The sequence below is a fragment of the Lissotriton vulgaris genome, chromosome 2_1 (genome assembly GCF_964263255.1).
Source record: "Lissotriton vulgaris chromosome 2_1, aLisVul1.2, whole genome shotgun sequence".
NCBI lineage: Eukaryota > Metazoa > Chordata > Amphibia > Caudata > Salamandridae > Lissotriton > Lissotriton vulgaris.
Genome location: NC_141687.1, coordinates 800,390,988 through 800,407,599, shown reverse-complemented (window position 1 = coordinate 800,407,599; position 16,612 = coordinate 800,390,988). Strand labels below are relative to the sequence as shown.

The window sequence follows — 16,612 nt, the reverse complement described above, 5'->3', positions numbered from 1 at the left end:
GTGATGCATATTTTCGCTACTTGTGTGGAACGGAGGGATCTATGCGGGCACGTGAATCAGTTCTTATCTGAGATTCTGGGTATTCCTTTCCAGCTATCACTTATGCAGATCCTACTGGGTATAGATATGGGGGATGGTGCGGTTTCGGCCTCCAATAATATTGTTTATTTGGTATTTGTAGCTACAGCTGTACTTAGGTTATGTATAGCCTCGTGTTGGTTACAAAGAGATGCTCCTTCATTTGAAGCATGGCGGACGAGGTTTCTGTTTACGTTTAACACGGAATACAGCCTGTATGCTCTGAAAGGGAGGCGGAAAAGGATACTAGGGCAGCAAATTTGGGGCTTGGTCAGTACATACATGGAAGCAGATGGCTGATTATCCCGGTCTCTCTGTACCTTTACATATTTCCATCTTATGTACCGCTATGATGTATGAGATTTCGGATGTGTAAAATTGTATATTTTATGGTATAGCGGAACTTTGTTATGTTAATAACTTCTGATTCATTTTTTAGTATTGTATCATCAGCTCCGCCCTTGCAATTTCTTGATGTGAAGTTTTATTGTTTTCTATTGTTGTGCTCATGTACTTCTCCTCAATAAAAAATGGAGAAAAAAATGATTGATTGATTTTGATGACCTTTTATGGATGCAGATAGTCAACTTGGTGAAAAGTTGTCTTTCAAGTCAGAATTCAGATCAAGTCTTGTGAACATTAAAAACTCAGCAGGCTAAAAGAACTTCTACAGAAAAATCTTGGAAAGACTTAGCCATAGATTTGCTAGGTCCATATGAGAGCATTGTTTAGGGTAAATTATTTGCTTTAGTCATTACTGTTTACTTTTTCGTGTGGGTGAACTCAAATGAATTTCTAAAAAGAGTACAGCTAGCTATTAAGTCCAAAATTTATAGCAGGAAGCATATTTCTGATTCAATTTGGTCTTATAATTGCACTCTTCAGCCAATTCTATTTTTCCCTTTGTGCTGTTAAAGGGAAGGAAAATAAGACAGCGTTTGAATCCCATCTGGCTTACGGGACATGTATCCAAGCTATTTATGATGGACATTTATTCTCAGGCAAGTGTCAGTGTTCATGCTCTAGAAAAGTCAGGTGAATCTCGACGCAAGAGTCTGGAGTAAATCAAGTCAGATTACTTACATGTAGGAGATTGCGCGAAAATCAAACTTCTTATTATTATTGTGTTTCTTATATAGCGCCAGAATCGACCCCCGAAGGGGTATCTCCGCGCTTGCCTTGGGAACCCGTCCTGGTTTTTCCCTGTGAGATAGCCCCTACAGGGCATCCCCAAGGTGAAAGCCAGGCATCCCGCCGCGGGGGGGCCGTTGTAGAGATTAAGCAAGCTTAATGCCCAGAGTTGCAGAGTGTGAACCCATGACTAGGTCAGGCACCGAAGCGAGAATTATCGAGTCCGAGGACATTTGAGCTCAACACCCTGCCACGTCGGGAATCGAACCCTGGTCCCGAGTCTGACCTCTGCTTCAGGGTCTGCCTGCTCTAACCAGTGAGCCACACTTCTCCACTTCCTGGGCATGTTGCCAAAGAGAAATCCATGTTTTTTCTAAAACTTGTAAGGTTGTCAACGTAAGGAAAACGTTATCTCTTTTAAATAATGGTTCATGGTGTAGTTTCTCCAGACTTGCTAAAGTTAACAAAAATATATAGTGTGTTGTTGATTAAATATGTCCTGATTTTGCTGCGTGATAATTTTAGTTTTGTGTAAGAATTATAATTCTTCGAATAGTTCGAGGAATTCCCTTGCAGATACTGCAATTGTTGACAAGTCGGTGTCAATGCATAATCAGATTTTGGAAAGGAACGGGTTTGTGTAATGTTAAGCTGCCAACAATGTTTGGCGGCGTTGTTGTGCACTAAACACTGTTTTCTTTCTCTTGTTTTATTGCTCCATTGTTTTCTTTACTTTTCCCCCAAAGGGAGGAGGTATGTGGTAACCTTTAACATGTAAGTTATCGGTCTGAATTTCATGTTTGGAATGTTTCTTTTCCTTAGTTCTTTTAAATGTGATGTGTACATTTTCTACTGTTTTTCGAGTAATGCTCAAAATGCCTAGGCTCTTAGTCACTCACTCCTGGATGTGATCTGCAGCGTGTGGGTGTTCTTAATAAATAATTCATTTTCTTCATGGGCTCATAAACTACCACTAGCTTTCTACGTTTCTTTAAACTCCTTTTTTGACGTTACTGCAGTTAAATGCGGATTCGTGCACATCTAGTATAGAACTGGAAGCATAGAATTTGATCTTCGGTGTTAGAAAATAAGTTACTGAACTTAAGTCTACATTTAACTTTTTTTTTTTTTTATTTTTTTTTATTAAACAAGCCGTAGGATAAACATTGGTACATTGATTACTTCATATTTAGAAAAAATTTTCAGGCAATATACAAGAGACAAAACTACACAAACTAAAAATAACGTATGACTAAACGTTTTTCCTTTCATAAAAAGCTAAAACAAAAACGTAGTCAGATTGAAAATATAAAAACTATTGGTATGGAACAAACATCAAGATTACAATACGGATTAATAAAGTGCTAGTGCACTGTAGTATGGAAGCTGCTAATTTAAGACAGCAAGAATATTATTGTACACTTTTTTTTTTTTTTTTTTTTTTTTTTTTTTAAAGTGCTAGTGCAGTAACATGTAAAGTTGGCATATGTAAAGAGATTAGAGCGTTAAAGTGGGTGAACCGACAATATATATCAGGAGGAGTATTATCCTATTTCTTTAAAGTACAAATGTAAAATCGCACAACATTAACAAATTAATATATCTTATGATGGAATACACAAACGACTGGTATAATATAGCAAATTAAATATGTAGTTGAAATTCATTAAAATGTAGAAGCAATACATTCTAAAAATTTGACTTAAATAAGACTATTGACTTCCTTTTATCGATTCAAGCATCTCAAAATATTTCCAGTTCCTTTCAAACCTAGCAATCGCTCCCACTCTACCTGCATAAGCTCTCTCAAAGTTACATGTTCTTCTCATTTTATTAATCCATTTTAATTGGCATGGGGCTATCGTAGATTTCCAATTTTGTAAGATTAAAGATCGTGCTACCGCCATAGAGATAAAAATAAACACTTCTTCTGATTTGTTAAACCTGTTCCTATCTTTACCGATACCGAAAAGGGCTATCTCTACCTCTGGTAGTAGAATTTTCCCGATTGCCATCTCTATGTCTATAAAGATCCCCTTCCAAAAGGATTCTAACTTAGGACAGGAGAAGAAAATATGTTGCCAGCCACCCTGACCCCTAGTTTTACATGTGAAACATTTGTTCTCGTATGCAGGGAATATTTTCTGCAAAGCCTCAGGGGTATAATATAACAACCAACGAGAAAAAAAAGACATACGTTTAAAATTAGCTGCACGGAGTGCTTTGTTTCCTAAATGACATATAACTTCCCAGTCTTTATCTGTAAAAACACACTGAGTCATAAGGCTAATTTTTTCTAAGTGACAAGCAGTTATTGGAGATGGTCCAGAGGGGAAGAGCTTTTTATACCAGAATCCAATACCTGTATGTTTCTCCCCATATAGAGTTGTTAACAAAACATTAGGTGTTGTATCTAGCCCTCCTATTTCTTTTTTTATAAAATTGACCAGTTGTATATATTCGAAGAACCTAATACGTCTAGGATGTGCTCTATCTATTACCGTTTGCCAGCCAATTACAGAATTTTGGTTGAGTAGGTGCCTTATTTCCCCAAATCCAGCGGATTCCCATTCTAGCAGGTGATTCAATGATATCTGAAGACCCATCTTAGCACATTCTATCAATTTCAAATAGATAGATCCATCTGAACCATATTTTTTAAATAAGAGCCGTAATCTTGATGCATATCCCATCAGTGTCTTATATCTGGTTTTCTTAGGAAGCTTTGCAGTTTTTAAAAAGAAAAAAATTTGAGAGCCTGATTCCTCAAGCATTTTATCCAAAAAAAAATTGTCTCTTGTCTGTCTATTCCTTAATAATCCCGCCACTATGTCAAAAAAAGCTGCTTCATAATATGTTTTAAAATGGGGCAGAGCGAGTCCACCTAGATTTACTGAAAGTTGTACCACCGAAAGCTTGGCTCTTGAGGCCTTTTTATTCCAAATAAATCTCCTCAGCATGGATTCAAGTTCATTAAAAAAGGCCATGTTAACTTTAATTGGGATATTGCTAAACAAGAATAAAAGCAAGGGCAGTACGTTCATCTTTACCAAAGCCACTCTGCCAATCAAAGACAAAGGCAACAGGTCCCATTGTTCAAGTAAGCTCTTGATTTTGTTCTTCGTTTTTACATAATTTAAACGAAAAAGTTCTTGATACTCCCTGGTTACATAGATCCCTAGGTATCTTATTGGATCCTGTTTTTCTGCTTGGGGCTGGAGTTCTAGCGGAAGAAAATCTGAATTTGAGCATAAAACAAGAACTTCTGTTTTTTTCTCGTTGATCTTATAACCCCCAATCTTTTCGTATTCCTTAAGATCTTTCATAAGATGAAGAATATTTTCTTTATCGGGGGCCATATATAAGATAATATCGTCTGCGAATAATTTTAGTTTTGACATTCCAACGATTGGGGGAGATATTGCTACATTATTCCTTAATTTTATTACTAGAGGCTCAATAAAAAAAGTGAAAAGCAAAGGGGATAAAGGGCACCCCTGTCTAGTGCCTCGATTAATTTTTATCTTCCCTGCTTGCCTAGCATTAATTATAACCTGGGCTGTCTACATTTAACGATAAAAAGAGGTTGGGGGAAATGAACGTTTTGACATCATGTTCGGGGGTGCAGTGGAGTACGTCTGCCGCTAGATGGCTGCATCAGCATTAACGCATGTTACAAATGACCGTGTGCAGGCCCACTCAAGAAGCACAATATACTGCATCCTTTCTGGCGCTTAGGGCTTCCTGCCAAAAAAATCGAAGGATGTTGAACGTGATTGTACGCGAACTGGACATTCATAAAATGTATAGCAAGGGTTCTTTGTCGTGCCACTAAATTCTCAACTTTATTCGCCCTTTCTAAAACTTCAGAGTGACTCATTGCAAAGTCAACACCACACAGCAGAGACTTCCTTCAACGCAAGGTCAAATCTGTGTTGCTTGGTGTGCAAGTAACAGAGGAGTCAAGTTCTCGAGCTAAGCTCTTCGCCAGGGAGTCAACAAAAAGTTAATGATTTCTAAAAGCTACCTAGTGTTTGTTTATCCCACCAGTTTGCTGTCTGGAAACACTGAACTTGGATTCTTTTGAGATTGTTTTGCATTTGAATCCATGCATGTTCCTACTTCTTGTACTAGGTCTGCTCGGCAAGTATAAGCGGCAACAAAGGGGAATTCACCGAGCCGCCTGCACATAAGAAAACTCATAGCCTTATTTTGACAAGACATACATTAGCACACTTCGTGTTGCCATGCGAGCTGTTTATTGTATTTAAGGTAAATGAAAACCATATACAAGTGTTAAAAAATCATTATAAAAAATAATATATTCCGACATTCACAAGGCGGCACGTGGCATCGTAAACGCCCAAAGTAGATCAAATATTAAATTGGCCAAAAAGTTATACAAACTTATAGTTGTTGCATTCATTGTTCAACGTGAACTGTTACAAATGGTAATAAAAAGGGAAGGGTGTGAAATGAGTCCAACATCGTAACAATCTCTAAGAACAATATTTTTTTTCTCATAAGGTACTTGACTTAGTATGCTTCACATTACCGTCGAATTGTATTCAAAAGTGGGCAGACTACACATTGTTTACCCCTCAAATAGTGTCACCATTAAAACATAGTGCCCAAGCTCTCGAAGATTTAATAGGGGGTACCAATAATCAACCGCAATTTTATACAATGTTTCAAACCGCTAAAATCTACGTCAGCGCTGTATAAATAAACATAAAGAATATATTTCCTGGCCTTTCCTAACTGCTTCCTTAAAAACACGACGTGAATTTAGACTTTATGAGGGCAAAGCACATGATGGGAGGAATTCATCATGTCCCACTGTGTTATTTTTTATCATACCATTTTTGAAAAGAAAACTATCGGTCGATTTTGTTTTATTCAAAGATGGAGATGCAAAATAGTTTCGTCTTTTCAAAGATTCCGACTATATTGAATTCCCGAAGAAACCAGACGGGGGCACCAAAGGACAGCAGCTAAATTTCCTTGATGCCGGCTACTAGCCAAGGCAGACCACGGGATCGGCTAAAATCCGGTTCAATGCTCAATGCAACATTATTGAGAATAGATAACCGCATTTTTTTTCTTCAAAAAATGAATTAAAATATAGTCGCAATTACCTTCGATATTTAGGTGAACATATTCAGTGGCAGTGAGGAATTTGCCCACTCACTTTAAAATAGCTTGAATTTAGACCACTTACTTGGCTGTATATTGAATAAATGTTTGTACTTCGCTCGTCCTGTCGGCCTATAATGCATTTATAAGCTGAACTCTGACACACTCCTCACAGGCACCTCGGATTATTTTAAATCTGTAAAATCGTGGGATTTAGAGACAGCAGGTTTTGTGAAATGTTTGATTTTTCTCGTTTTGAGTTTCTTAAGATTTGACATTGGTACAAGATCACATAGCGCGGACACCTCGCCGCCGCTACCGAAGGAAGTACGTGTTATATTGCGAGAGCGCAAGGATAGTGACAAATATTTACACACTGCTAGTAGATGAAGTGACGGGGCCCATGTCCTCGGAGAGCAATGACACAGGCATCGCATTGCCCCGTATTATGCTGGCGGCCCCCGGCATGGCTCGCCGTTTGCTGCCATTAAATAAGGACACTGTAAGAGCTAAATACCACACTAGTGTGAAGATTGTAATTGAACGCGCAGTGCGTGTGTATGTTGCCAGTGTGTCACGGAACCGGAAGTGAATGTAGACACTACAGAGACGTTTTAAGGCCTGGGCAAAGTGGGCAATTGCCCAAGACCCCCACCTATCAAGGCCCCCCTGGTAAAGTGATCTTTCGATCACTCGATCTCACCTTTGTTAAAAGTTCTTTATTGTTCCTTTGTGCAGGTTTCAATTGGCAGAACATAGGCTAAACATTCAAGGTTGTTCTGAAAGGGGACCTCAAAATATGTTTGGGCCAGCCCTCCAAACATTCTTAAGATGACACCGGGGACACACGTGATACAAAGGACAGAGATGGCGCTGTATTGCCGGTGACACTTATTTAGGGAGTCTGTCCTGAAAATAACATTTATTTTAAGAATCCTGCCTGGGTGGTGATCTCCATTTTAAGGTACCGGACTTGTGACCATATTTTATTTGTAACGGTTTCGTGCTGTCTTGGCAAGGACATGGCCATTACATTAATTTTAATGAGTCTGCTATGGCATCAACGAGTGTGTTTGGGCAGTGGCATTCACTGTACGGAATACGCCCTGCAATAATATTCATTTTTGGATTCTGCCTAGGCAATAACATTCATCTTAAGGAGTCTGCCAATGTAATAACAGTCCTTAGTAAGGAGCCTGCCTTGGCATGGGCCTTATGTCTAAAGAGTACACCTAGGCAATACAATTAATGTTAAGGGGTTAGCTTTGCCAATCACATTCATTTAAAGCAATTAGCACCACCTTGGCAATGACATTAATTTAAGAAGTCTGCCTAGGCAATGGCATTCCTTTCAAGGAGTCTGCCATGCATTGGAAATTATATTCGTTTTAGGAGTCTGAATGGGCAATGATACATTATTAGACGACGTGTGCCTTGGAAATTTTATATATTTAAAGGAGTCTGCAATGCCGTGGAAATGACGTTCACGTCAAGGAGTCTGCAATGCCTGGCAAAATATTTTTATGAGCCTGCCTTGACAATGGCATTCATTTCAAACAGTCTGCAATACCATAGACATTCTATTCGTTTTCAGGGGTCTACCTCGGCAATGACTCGTTTATTTTACTGCGTGTGTCTTGGCAATGACATTCACTTGAAGGAGTCTACCATGGCAATGACGTTAATTTCAAAAAGTCTGCAATGCCTTGGAAATGGCATTCGCTTTAAGGTGTCTGCCCTAGCAATGGCATTCATTTCGAGGAGTCTGCAATACTTTTGAAATTCTATTCCTTTTTAGGAGTCTACGTCGGGAATTACTCATTTATTTTACGGCGTGTGTCTTGGCAATGACATTCATATCACGGGCATTCACTTTAAGGAGTCTGATTTGGAATGACATTCACTGTAAGGAGTCTGACTTGGAATGACATTCACTGTAAGGAGTCTGACTTGGAATGACTTTCACTATAAGGAGCCTCACTTGGAATAACTTTCACTTTAAGGAGTCTGACTTGGAATGACATTCACTGTATGGAGTCTGGCTAGGAATGACATTCGCTTTAAGGAGTCTAACTTGGAATGGCAATCACTGTAATAAGTCTGACTTGGCAGTGACATTCATTTCGAGGAGTCTGCAATACTTTGGAGATTCTATTCATTAAAGAGTCTATGTTAGCAATTACTCGTGTATTATGCAGCGCGTGCGTTGGCAATGACATTCAGATCAAGGCAATTGACCTTAAGGAGTCTGACTTGGCAAGGGCATTCACTGTAAGGAGCCTCACTTGGAATGACATCCACTGTAAGGAGCCTCACTTGGAATGACATTCACTTTAAGGAGTCTGACTTGGAATGACATCCACTGTAAGGAGCCTCACTTGGAATGACATCCACTGTAAGGAGCCTCACTTGGAATGACATTCACTTTAAGAAGTCTGACTTGGAATGACATCCACTGTAAGGAGCCTCACTTGGAATGACATCCACTGTAAGGAGCCTCACTTGGAATGACATTCACTTTAAGGAGTCTGACTTGGAATGACTTTCACTTTAAGGAGTCTGACTTGGAATGACATCCACTGTAAGGAGCCTCACTTGGAATGACATTCACTTTAAGGAGTCTGACTTGGAATGACATTCACTTTAAGGAGTCTGACTTGGAATGATATTCACTTTAAAGAGTCTGACTTAGGGAATGACAATCACTGTAAGGATTCTGACTTGGCAGTGACATTCATTTCGAGGAGTCTGCAATACTTTGGAGATTCTATTCATTTAAGAGTCTATGTTGGCAGTTACTCGCGCATTATGCAGCGCTGCGTTGGCAATGACATTCAGATCAAGGGCATTGACCTTAAAGAGTCTGACTTGGCAAGGGCGGACTCTTTAAGGAGTCTGCCTTGGCAATCCAGCTTGTCAATAACATTGGTTTTAAGCCAAGGAATTGCACTGATATGGTAATAACAGGCATTTCGGGAGTCTAACAAGGCAATAACATTCATAGGAGTCTGTTCTTCTCGGAAATGACCTTCTGTTTACACTTATACAGTTGCCACACAAATTCCCCGTTATGACCAAATCTAAGAAGCACGGGAAGCCCTTGCAGATTTTAGGTATCACCCGACTTTGATATGCGTGAGATAGTGAACTAGTCTAAATCTAAGCGTGCCATTGAGAACTGTAACTAGATTACACCATACTAAACCGATGCCTTGTTTTGAAATATTACAGGGTCCTGCATGCTTTCATGCACATCAAACCTAACCTCTAAAAGTGTCGATATTCACGTAAAGGTCAACATCTGCACACACGCCTTCAAGAAGGGCCTTGTAATAACCCGATGTCCAACAATGTTCATATGCTTAAAAGTCTGATGTGAAGAAAGGCAGAGTACCGTCGTACAACACAAGACACGTGTGTATACTGAGGAGCCCAGACACTGCTGTTACAAAATCGTCTCTAAAAGAACTATCTATTTGGAGGGTTCGTTTAAACAGTAAAATCCAAGACTGAAGCAGAAGAAAGGAAACAGATGCAGAGAAAGCATGTGTCTGACACATCCTGGTGCACAGCAATGCCAGCGTGTTCCGGGGTTATGCCCTAAAATGTCTCTGAAGCTGGAAATACATGCAGGAAGTGGTGTTCACAAAACAAGATATGTGCAAGAAAAATGAGACAGAACCTGCATCATTAGGAACTAAAAGGCAACAAAACAAAAATCAGAGCATAATGATGTCCCTAAATGAAGGGGGAAATGTTGCACGCCTCATTTTATTAATCAGACTGTCAATTTGAGCCCCCTGAGGCCAACCCCCAGTGCAGCTCGGGCGGGCGGCGTGTGATGGGGCGGAGGACAGGACTCGCCTCTCTTCCCTTCTCTCTGCTGCTCTACCTGGACGGGGCCGGCTGCTCGGAAGCACCTCCGTTATCCCCTGACAGGGGCGGCTATTTATTTGCTTATAAACCTGTTACAATAAATGATTCCTCCGGCGGCGTCACCCGCACCTTAATGAGCAGCGCACTTTTTGATGAATGACACTCGGGCCGGGAAGGATGTATGGGTCATTGTGACCAGTCACCCCCTCGCCTGGCAGCCACTGCTCCCACGCCTCGCTCAGAGGGAGAGCACATTATTGAGAGCCCCTCTCCGGACTGAATGCGAATCAGCTCCTGCTCCGGATCATCATTAGCGCGGGACCAGCCCTGCAACTTTCACTGGCTTTCTTTTTTTTTTTTTCAACTGAAGGCGAGATGATGGAGAGAATCAGAAAGGAGATGGTCCTGATGGAGCGGGGGCTGCAGAGTCCCACCACTGTCAAGAGGCTCTCCGGGCTGTCGGACTCCACTGGAAACGCTGTGCTAGAGGCCCTGGAAAATGCCCACCACGGATCCCGGCTCAGCCCCCGACTCACTTCCGCCTCCATGCACGGCGCCCTGGGAGACCTCCCGGGGAAAGGGAAGTTCGAGATAGACTCGCTCTTCGGGCTCTCGCACCAGAACGGAGGCAGCCCCGCCGGCTCGGACATGGGCTCCGCGGACCCCCGCAAGAAGCACAGCCACTACTCCGAGGTGGGGCAGGACTCGGACATGAGCAGCGACGTGGAGGTGGGCTGCTCCTCCCTGCGCTCCCCGGGCAGCCTGCACGGAGGCCAGCTCAAGGAGAACAACAAAGGTAACTCGATCTGCGTTCCGGATCCAAGTGCTAAACACTTCGAAGCGCTGTTCTAGGATTAGGATTACACAAAAATGGACGCGCAAACGCCTTTAGGAAATAAACACTGCCAGGGGGAGCTACAGAAGGATTATTTAAAGCTATCGAATTCTTTTCACTATTAACTCAGCTTTTTAAAAGAGTTCTTGCCTTACCAAATAACATTTTATTAAAAACAAATTATACCACAAAATTCATTTTTGGAACAACCAATATCAGATACAGTTACAATGTGCCACGAACTCGGGGCGATTATCGTTCCCATTACAAATTTCAGCGATTTGTTTTTGCTTTAAAAAAAATGTCGGCACATTTTAAACGAGGGAGTATTGGGAACATCCTGTGGGTGCAAATGTTGCTCATTTCATTGCAAAGACAATTGAGCCTTGATGTGGCCACAAGAATGTAGAATTCTTTCACTGCACAAGCAGCTGACGGTCAGGCGCCGAGTACAGTTCAGCGTTGCTGTGGCACGGAATCTGCTTTTTGCCTGTATTCGGTACAATATTGGTCATTGCAGAGGCACTGCAGCCTGGGTCTGAAGCAGCTCGTTTATTAGGAACGCTTTGTTGCTGAAGTCCTTACAAAAATATGTAGATTCTGTGAAGTGAAGCAATGTGCATCCTAGGCTGACAGATTAATTTTGGCTTTATATTCCATGCACTTTTCTATGAACTGATACCCGTGTTTCTTTCCGTGTGCGTCTTTTCTCACGTGTTTTACCCTCTCTTTGCAGTGTACTCGGAGGGCAGCAGCACCGGCTCCTCGGGAGGGTCCGGCCTTTCCCACCTCAGTAGCGGTAACGTGGGCAGCTCCGGATCGGCAGCGGACCAGGTGCGGAGATATCGCACGGCCTTCACCCGGGAGCAGATCGCCCGCCTGGAGAAGGAGTTCTACCGGGAGAACTATGTCTCCCGGCCTCGGAGATGCGAGCTGGCCGCCGCCCTCAACCTGCCGGAGACCACCATCAAGGTACTTGATCTATTATAACGCGCGCTGAATGGTCCACTGAGAATCCTGGCCAGGGCGTCGGGGACTTTTCACCTAGAAACAAGTCCAGTGATCTCTTAGTTGATAGAACCCTTAAACTACATAATTTCAGAAACGTGAAGGCGCATGGACAAGTGCAGAGCAGCCCAGTGAGTCTGGTGATTTTCACAACTACATTGTTAATTGTGTTATAAAATATCCCACAGGGGAACAAAATCGGCGTGAATGATTGTAAGACGCCCTTGGCATCCACTATTGCCAGTTAGCCAGGTGAAAACGTCAAAAGTAATGTTGGTTACAGTGACTTATGTCATTTAACTTGATATCCTTCTAGCTGTGCTTTTACTTGTTTTGTTATATTAAGAAAATGGTTAAACTACGCCATAAATACTACTGCACAGATAACATTATTCCTAGAAGAACATTGTACGGAGTGTACATGCGAATATATTCACCTTTGCTAACAGCAAGCCATTAAACTGCATTTTGTATACTCATAGTATGGTGGTTAATGTGATCTCAAACCCACATCAACGCACTGGGACTAAAAAAATAAACTAGCATTTTTTTTAAGGATAATTGTGGTTTGGGGTAGAAGATACATTGTTACCAAAAATCGTCCGATGACAGTTGTTAACGAAGACGTGAATTTCGATGTGGCGCATAATGAACTGCTCTACTGTACGAAAAGTATACATTCAAATAGACTTGTGCACTTGTATAATTGTTCTCCCAGCGAAACTGCAATATACAAAACAGTTGTGGAACATCCTCACAGAGACTGGCAGTGCCTGTTCGACAAGCATGTACAAGTCGGTGTGATTTTTTTCCGGAATAAACAGTTAGTGCCCAATTATTATATTTTAATATACAGTATTATTTCAGTAATATGAAGCAATGTTTGATTACAGTGCATGGTTGCATTATTTAGTTTTATTTTGATCCTAAACGGCAGACGAGTTTGAACAACATGCTTAAATATACAACCACGGCCAAAATAGTGACCAATATGTGATGTTGCGAATCTACCTTCAATAGCTGATTATTTCTGCTAAAGGCGGATATGTTGACTTTATATTTTAACGTGAACTAATCTTATTATATGGAGATACCTTACTTTGTGGGATCAGATGCATCCTTTTCATATACTGCTTTGAGAATGCATAGCCGTGTCTTACTGTAGGGACAGTGTTACAAGATACACAAAGTAATAATTATAATTGACTGCATTCAGTTTAATACAAAATACTTGAAATAATAATGGTTATTGAATAATGCAGAGGAAAAGACTGGTCTAATTTCTGAGTCTCTAGGTGATATTATACTTCTTTCTGTGCGCACAGTTTTAGTGTTCCTGAAAAGACGAAGCGGTTCTTTGTTAGGCTGCATTAAAGTGCATTTCGGGGGTGTTATATTGAGAAGAGATTTGTATGGAAAGTAGCACACTTTGGCTAAGAAAGGCAAAACGATTGTAAGATCGTTTGTTTCTTATTTGTTTTTATTTAAACAACGGCCATGGTTTGCAGTAGTTGTTTCTTTCTCCATGCATCGTGTGCAGGAGAGTACACGACCCGCGATGTGTTATATACGTCTCTGAATAAATGTCCTGTAGCCAGATGTTCATTTCTCCAGCAGTGTGGCCAGGCCTTGCCCTGGGTAGGTGCGGCCGATTCTAACCCTCTCTCTCTCTCCTCCCCGCAGGTCTGGTTCCAGAACCGGCGCATGAAGGACAAGCGGCAGCGCCTGGCCATGTCCTGGCCCCACCCGGCCGACCCCAGCTTCTACACCTACATGATGACCCACGCGGCGGCCACCGGCAGCCTCCCCTACCCCTTCCACTCGCACGTGCCCCTGCACTACTACCCGCACGTGGGCGTGACCGCGGCGGCCGCCGCCGCTGCCGCCTCCGGGGCGGCCGCCTCGCCCTTCGCCGCTTCCATGCGGCCCCTGGACACCTTCCGCGCCCTCTCGCACCCCTACTCCCGGCCCGAGCTGCTCTGCGGCTTCCGGCACCCCGGCCTCTACCAGTCCCCGGCCTCGGGCCTGAGCGGCGCGGCCTCGGCCGCCGCAGCCGCCGCCGCGGTGGCCGCAGCCTCGGCGCCGCCCAGCTCCTCGCCCTGCTCCTGCCTGAGCTGCCACAGCAGCCAGAGCGCGCTGGGCGCCCGCGGGGCCGAGTACGGCTGCACTGCGGCCCCGCCGCGCTCAGAGAGCGGCTTCCTGCCCTACTCCGCGGCCGTGCTGAGCAAGACTTCCGTCTCCGGCCCGGACCAGCGAGACGAGGCGCCGCTCACCAGGTAGCTGACCAGGAAGAAGCCCCCGCGCGGCGCCCGAGGCTAGAAGGACTTGCACCGGAAGCGGTTCTGCAGAGGGCCCCCGTGCGGTGCCCCGGAGCGCTCTGCAGAGAGACACATGCCGCAGATAACTTTACCGGAAGTGGCTCTGCAGAGAGGCCAGGAAGTGGCCCTGGACAGCTCTGCAGGGGACATGAAGTGGTGCCACTCCACACCAATGGCACAGGTGGCAACTTTTACCAAAAGTGGCACTCCAAAGTAAAGGAAACAGCCCTGAAGAGGTTTCACTGAACAGCAATGGCACTTGGCATTCAGCTTTCGCCGGAAGTTGTTCTGCAAAGTACAGAGCCTACTGAGCTTGGTATCTTAGCACCCCAGACTAATGACTCCTAGTGCCAGTGGGCACAAAGAATGAACTCCCAACCGGAAGTGGCTCTCCAGGGGTCAGAGCCGCAGGCTTTTCAGGAGCTGTGCTATTGACAAGCCGAATTGGAGCGCTCAAACTGTCAGGCATTCATGACATCCCTATATCCACACCAGCCACTCCCAGAATTGCCAGTATTCAGGTGCCACACTGTAATGCGTTTGTCAGAAATAATGCTTGAGGTGTGTAGCAGAGTCACACATCGAAAATGTACCTTTTTCGTTTTTATGGCAGGATTTTTTTTCTTCCAGCACCAAACTGGAAGAAAAAAAAGAGTTCATGTAGGATTAGAGTGCCAAATTGCTGTATGAGACATAAACATGATTTTCGAATTGGTAAACTTGTCCATCTCGTATACACCATACAGGATATCAGACATATCGAGTTGCTTCACTCTTGTTTCGAGTGTGTTTATGGAAACTGTTTCTTGGTGGACATTCCAGTCGTCGGGTTTCAAGAAGAGAACTGCAATACAATTTGTCAGTAAGGGGTTTGAACATCTACACACGAATTGGGTATAACATCTACACACGAACTGGCTATGATACCCCGAGGAACAAAAAATACATTTTATGAGTCAGGGATCAATACATTCAATTACTTATAAACCGGTCCCACTGACCACTGGCATTTCCACCAGGGTTATACATTGTAGTTATGTGCAACTGACTGTTAAACGAATCACGTGGTCCATATCTACCACCCCAAAAATATTGTGACGACTACTTACTTGCAGAATATAGCGACAATTTCACTACTTCGGGGCTCTTAGGCACTATGATATTAGAGTGTATCGGCGGCTATTGTTGAAAGATGTTACTTCCATGGCATTGGTTTGCGCAAAAGTCTATCTGGAAATACTTGAATATGTATACGTTAATCTGAGACTATTTTACAGAGAAGTCTGCCGGTTTTGCCTCTGAAAGCCGTCACTCGGTAACTGAGATCTGCTACCAACCCCTTGTTACTGGAGGGACTCGGATCTGTTTAATGCATTGCTACTGGAGGGACTTCCCTGAACCTAAAGAAAGGCAAATCAAAAAAACAGTGTTATAGCCATGTCAGTTTTGATGCTAATAATGTGAAGATTATGACGAAAATTGCCAATCATGTTCTCTGATGGACCTCCTTTGAATGTGGAATTGGTAAAAAGTTCCCCGCGCAGAGACCTGCTGTCAAATACTAACAACCCGCTAAGGGAAGTCATTAGAAGAGACAGATAAGAGACTAGGTACATAAAACATTGTTCTTGTGCACAGAATATATGTTATTTAATGTTCTATCTGTTTCCTGGCGTGATTTCACAGAAGAAAGCCGCGCTCTTGTCATCTGAATTGCCAATTTTCATTTTGGTACCTCGGACGCCCTGGGTAGACTTTTCTTTTTTAAGTTGATATTCTTCTAGTGAACAGCCTCATTAAATCAAACCGAAATATTTCCATAATGCTCCCTGCAGTGCCAATTCAGTCTTCACATAACGAGGTCCTCAGTTGAAGCCCTCAAGTAATTTGCCGCTATAGGAGCGCATATATATATATATATATATATATATATATATATATATATATATATATATATATATATATATATATGTATATATATATATATATATATATATATGTATATATATATATATATATACACATACATACATACACACACACCAACTAATCTAATAAAACCCTCCTTTATTGGATATAAAACCCTCCTTTATTGGATATCAATAAGCATACCTTTTAATTTGTAAAAACGTTGAACTACTACTTTTTATTTCATATATTGTTTACTGAGAAATGCTACTTTTTAAAATTAATATATTGACTGGTTAAGTATTTCGACAAGGGCATAGCA

General features: G+C 42.4%; 1 protein-coding gene across 2 annotated transcripts; it reads left to right on the top strand.

Annotated features, from left to right (window-relative positions):
* Window positions 1–10,568: 10,568 nt before the first annotated feature.
* On the top strand, window positions 10,569–16,279 carry EVX2 (even-skipped homeobox 2). Of its 2 annotated transcripts, none has more exons than XM_086958695.1 (3): window positions 10,569–11,017; window positions 11,793–12,028; window positions 13,748–16,279. In XM_086958695.1, the coding sequence occupies exons 1-3, from the start codon at window positions 10,597–10,599 to the stop codon at window positions 14,342–14,344; spliced, it is 1,254 nt and encodes a 417-aa protein (XP_086814821.1). In that variant the 5' UTR covers window positions 10,569–10,596; the 3' UTR covers window positions 14,345–16,279. The 2 variants fall into 2 exon arrangements, with proteins under 2 accessions (XP_086814821.1, XP_086814822.1); XM_086958696.1 differs by having other exon boundaries at window positions 10,591–11,031; window positions 11,804–12,028.
* Window positions 16,280–16,612: the final 333 nt, after the last annotated feature.

Excerpts from the sequence above, each read along its gene's own strand:
- EVX2 (XM_086958696.1), top strand. The coding sequence starts at position 10,597 with ATGATGGAGAGAATCAGAAAGGAGATGGTCCTGATGGAGCGGGGGCTG. Across the intron at positions 11,032-11,803 it reads ACAAAGGTAACTCGATCTGC|GGCAGCAGCACCGGCTCCTC; the intron begins GTTCCGGATCCA and ends GTGTACTCGGAG. Across the intron at positions 12,029-13,747 it reads TGCCGGAGACCACCATCAAG|GTCTGGTTCCAGAACCGGCG; the intron begins GTACTTGATCTA and ends TCCTCCCCGCAG.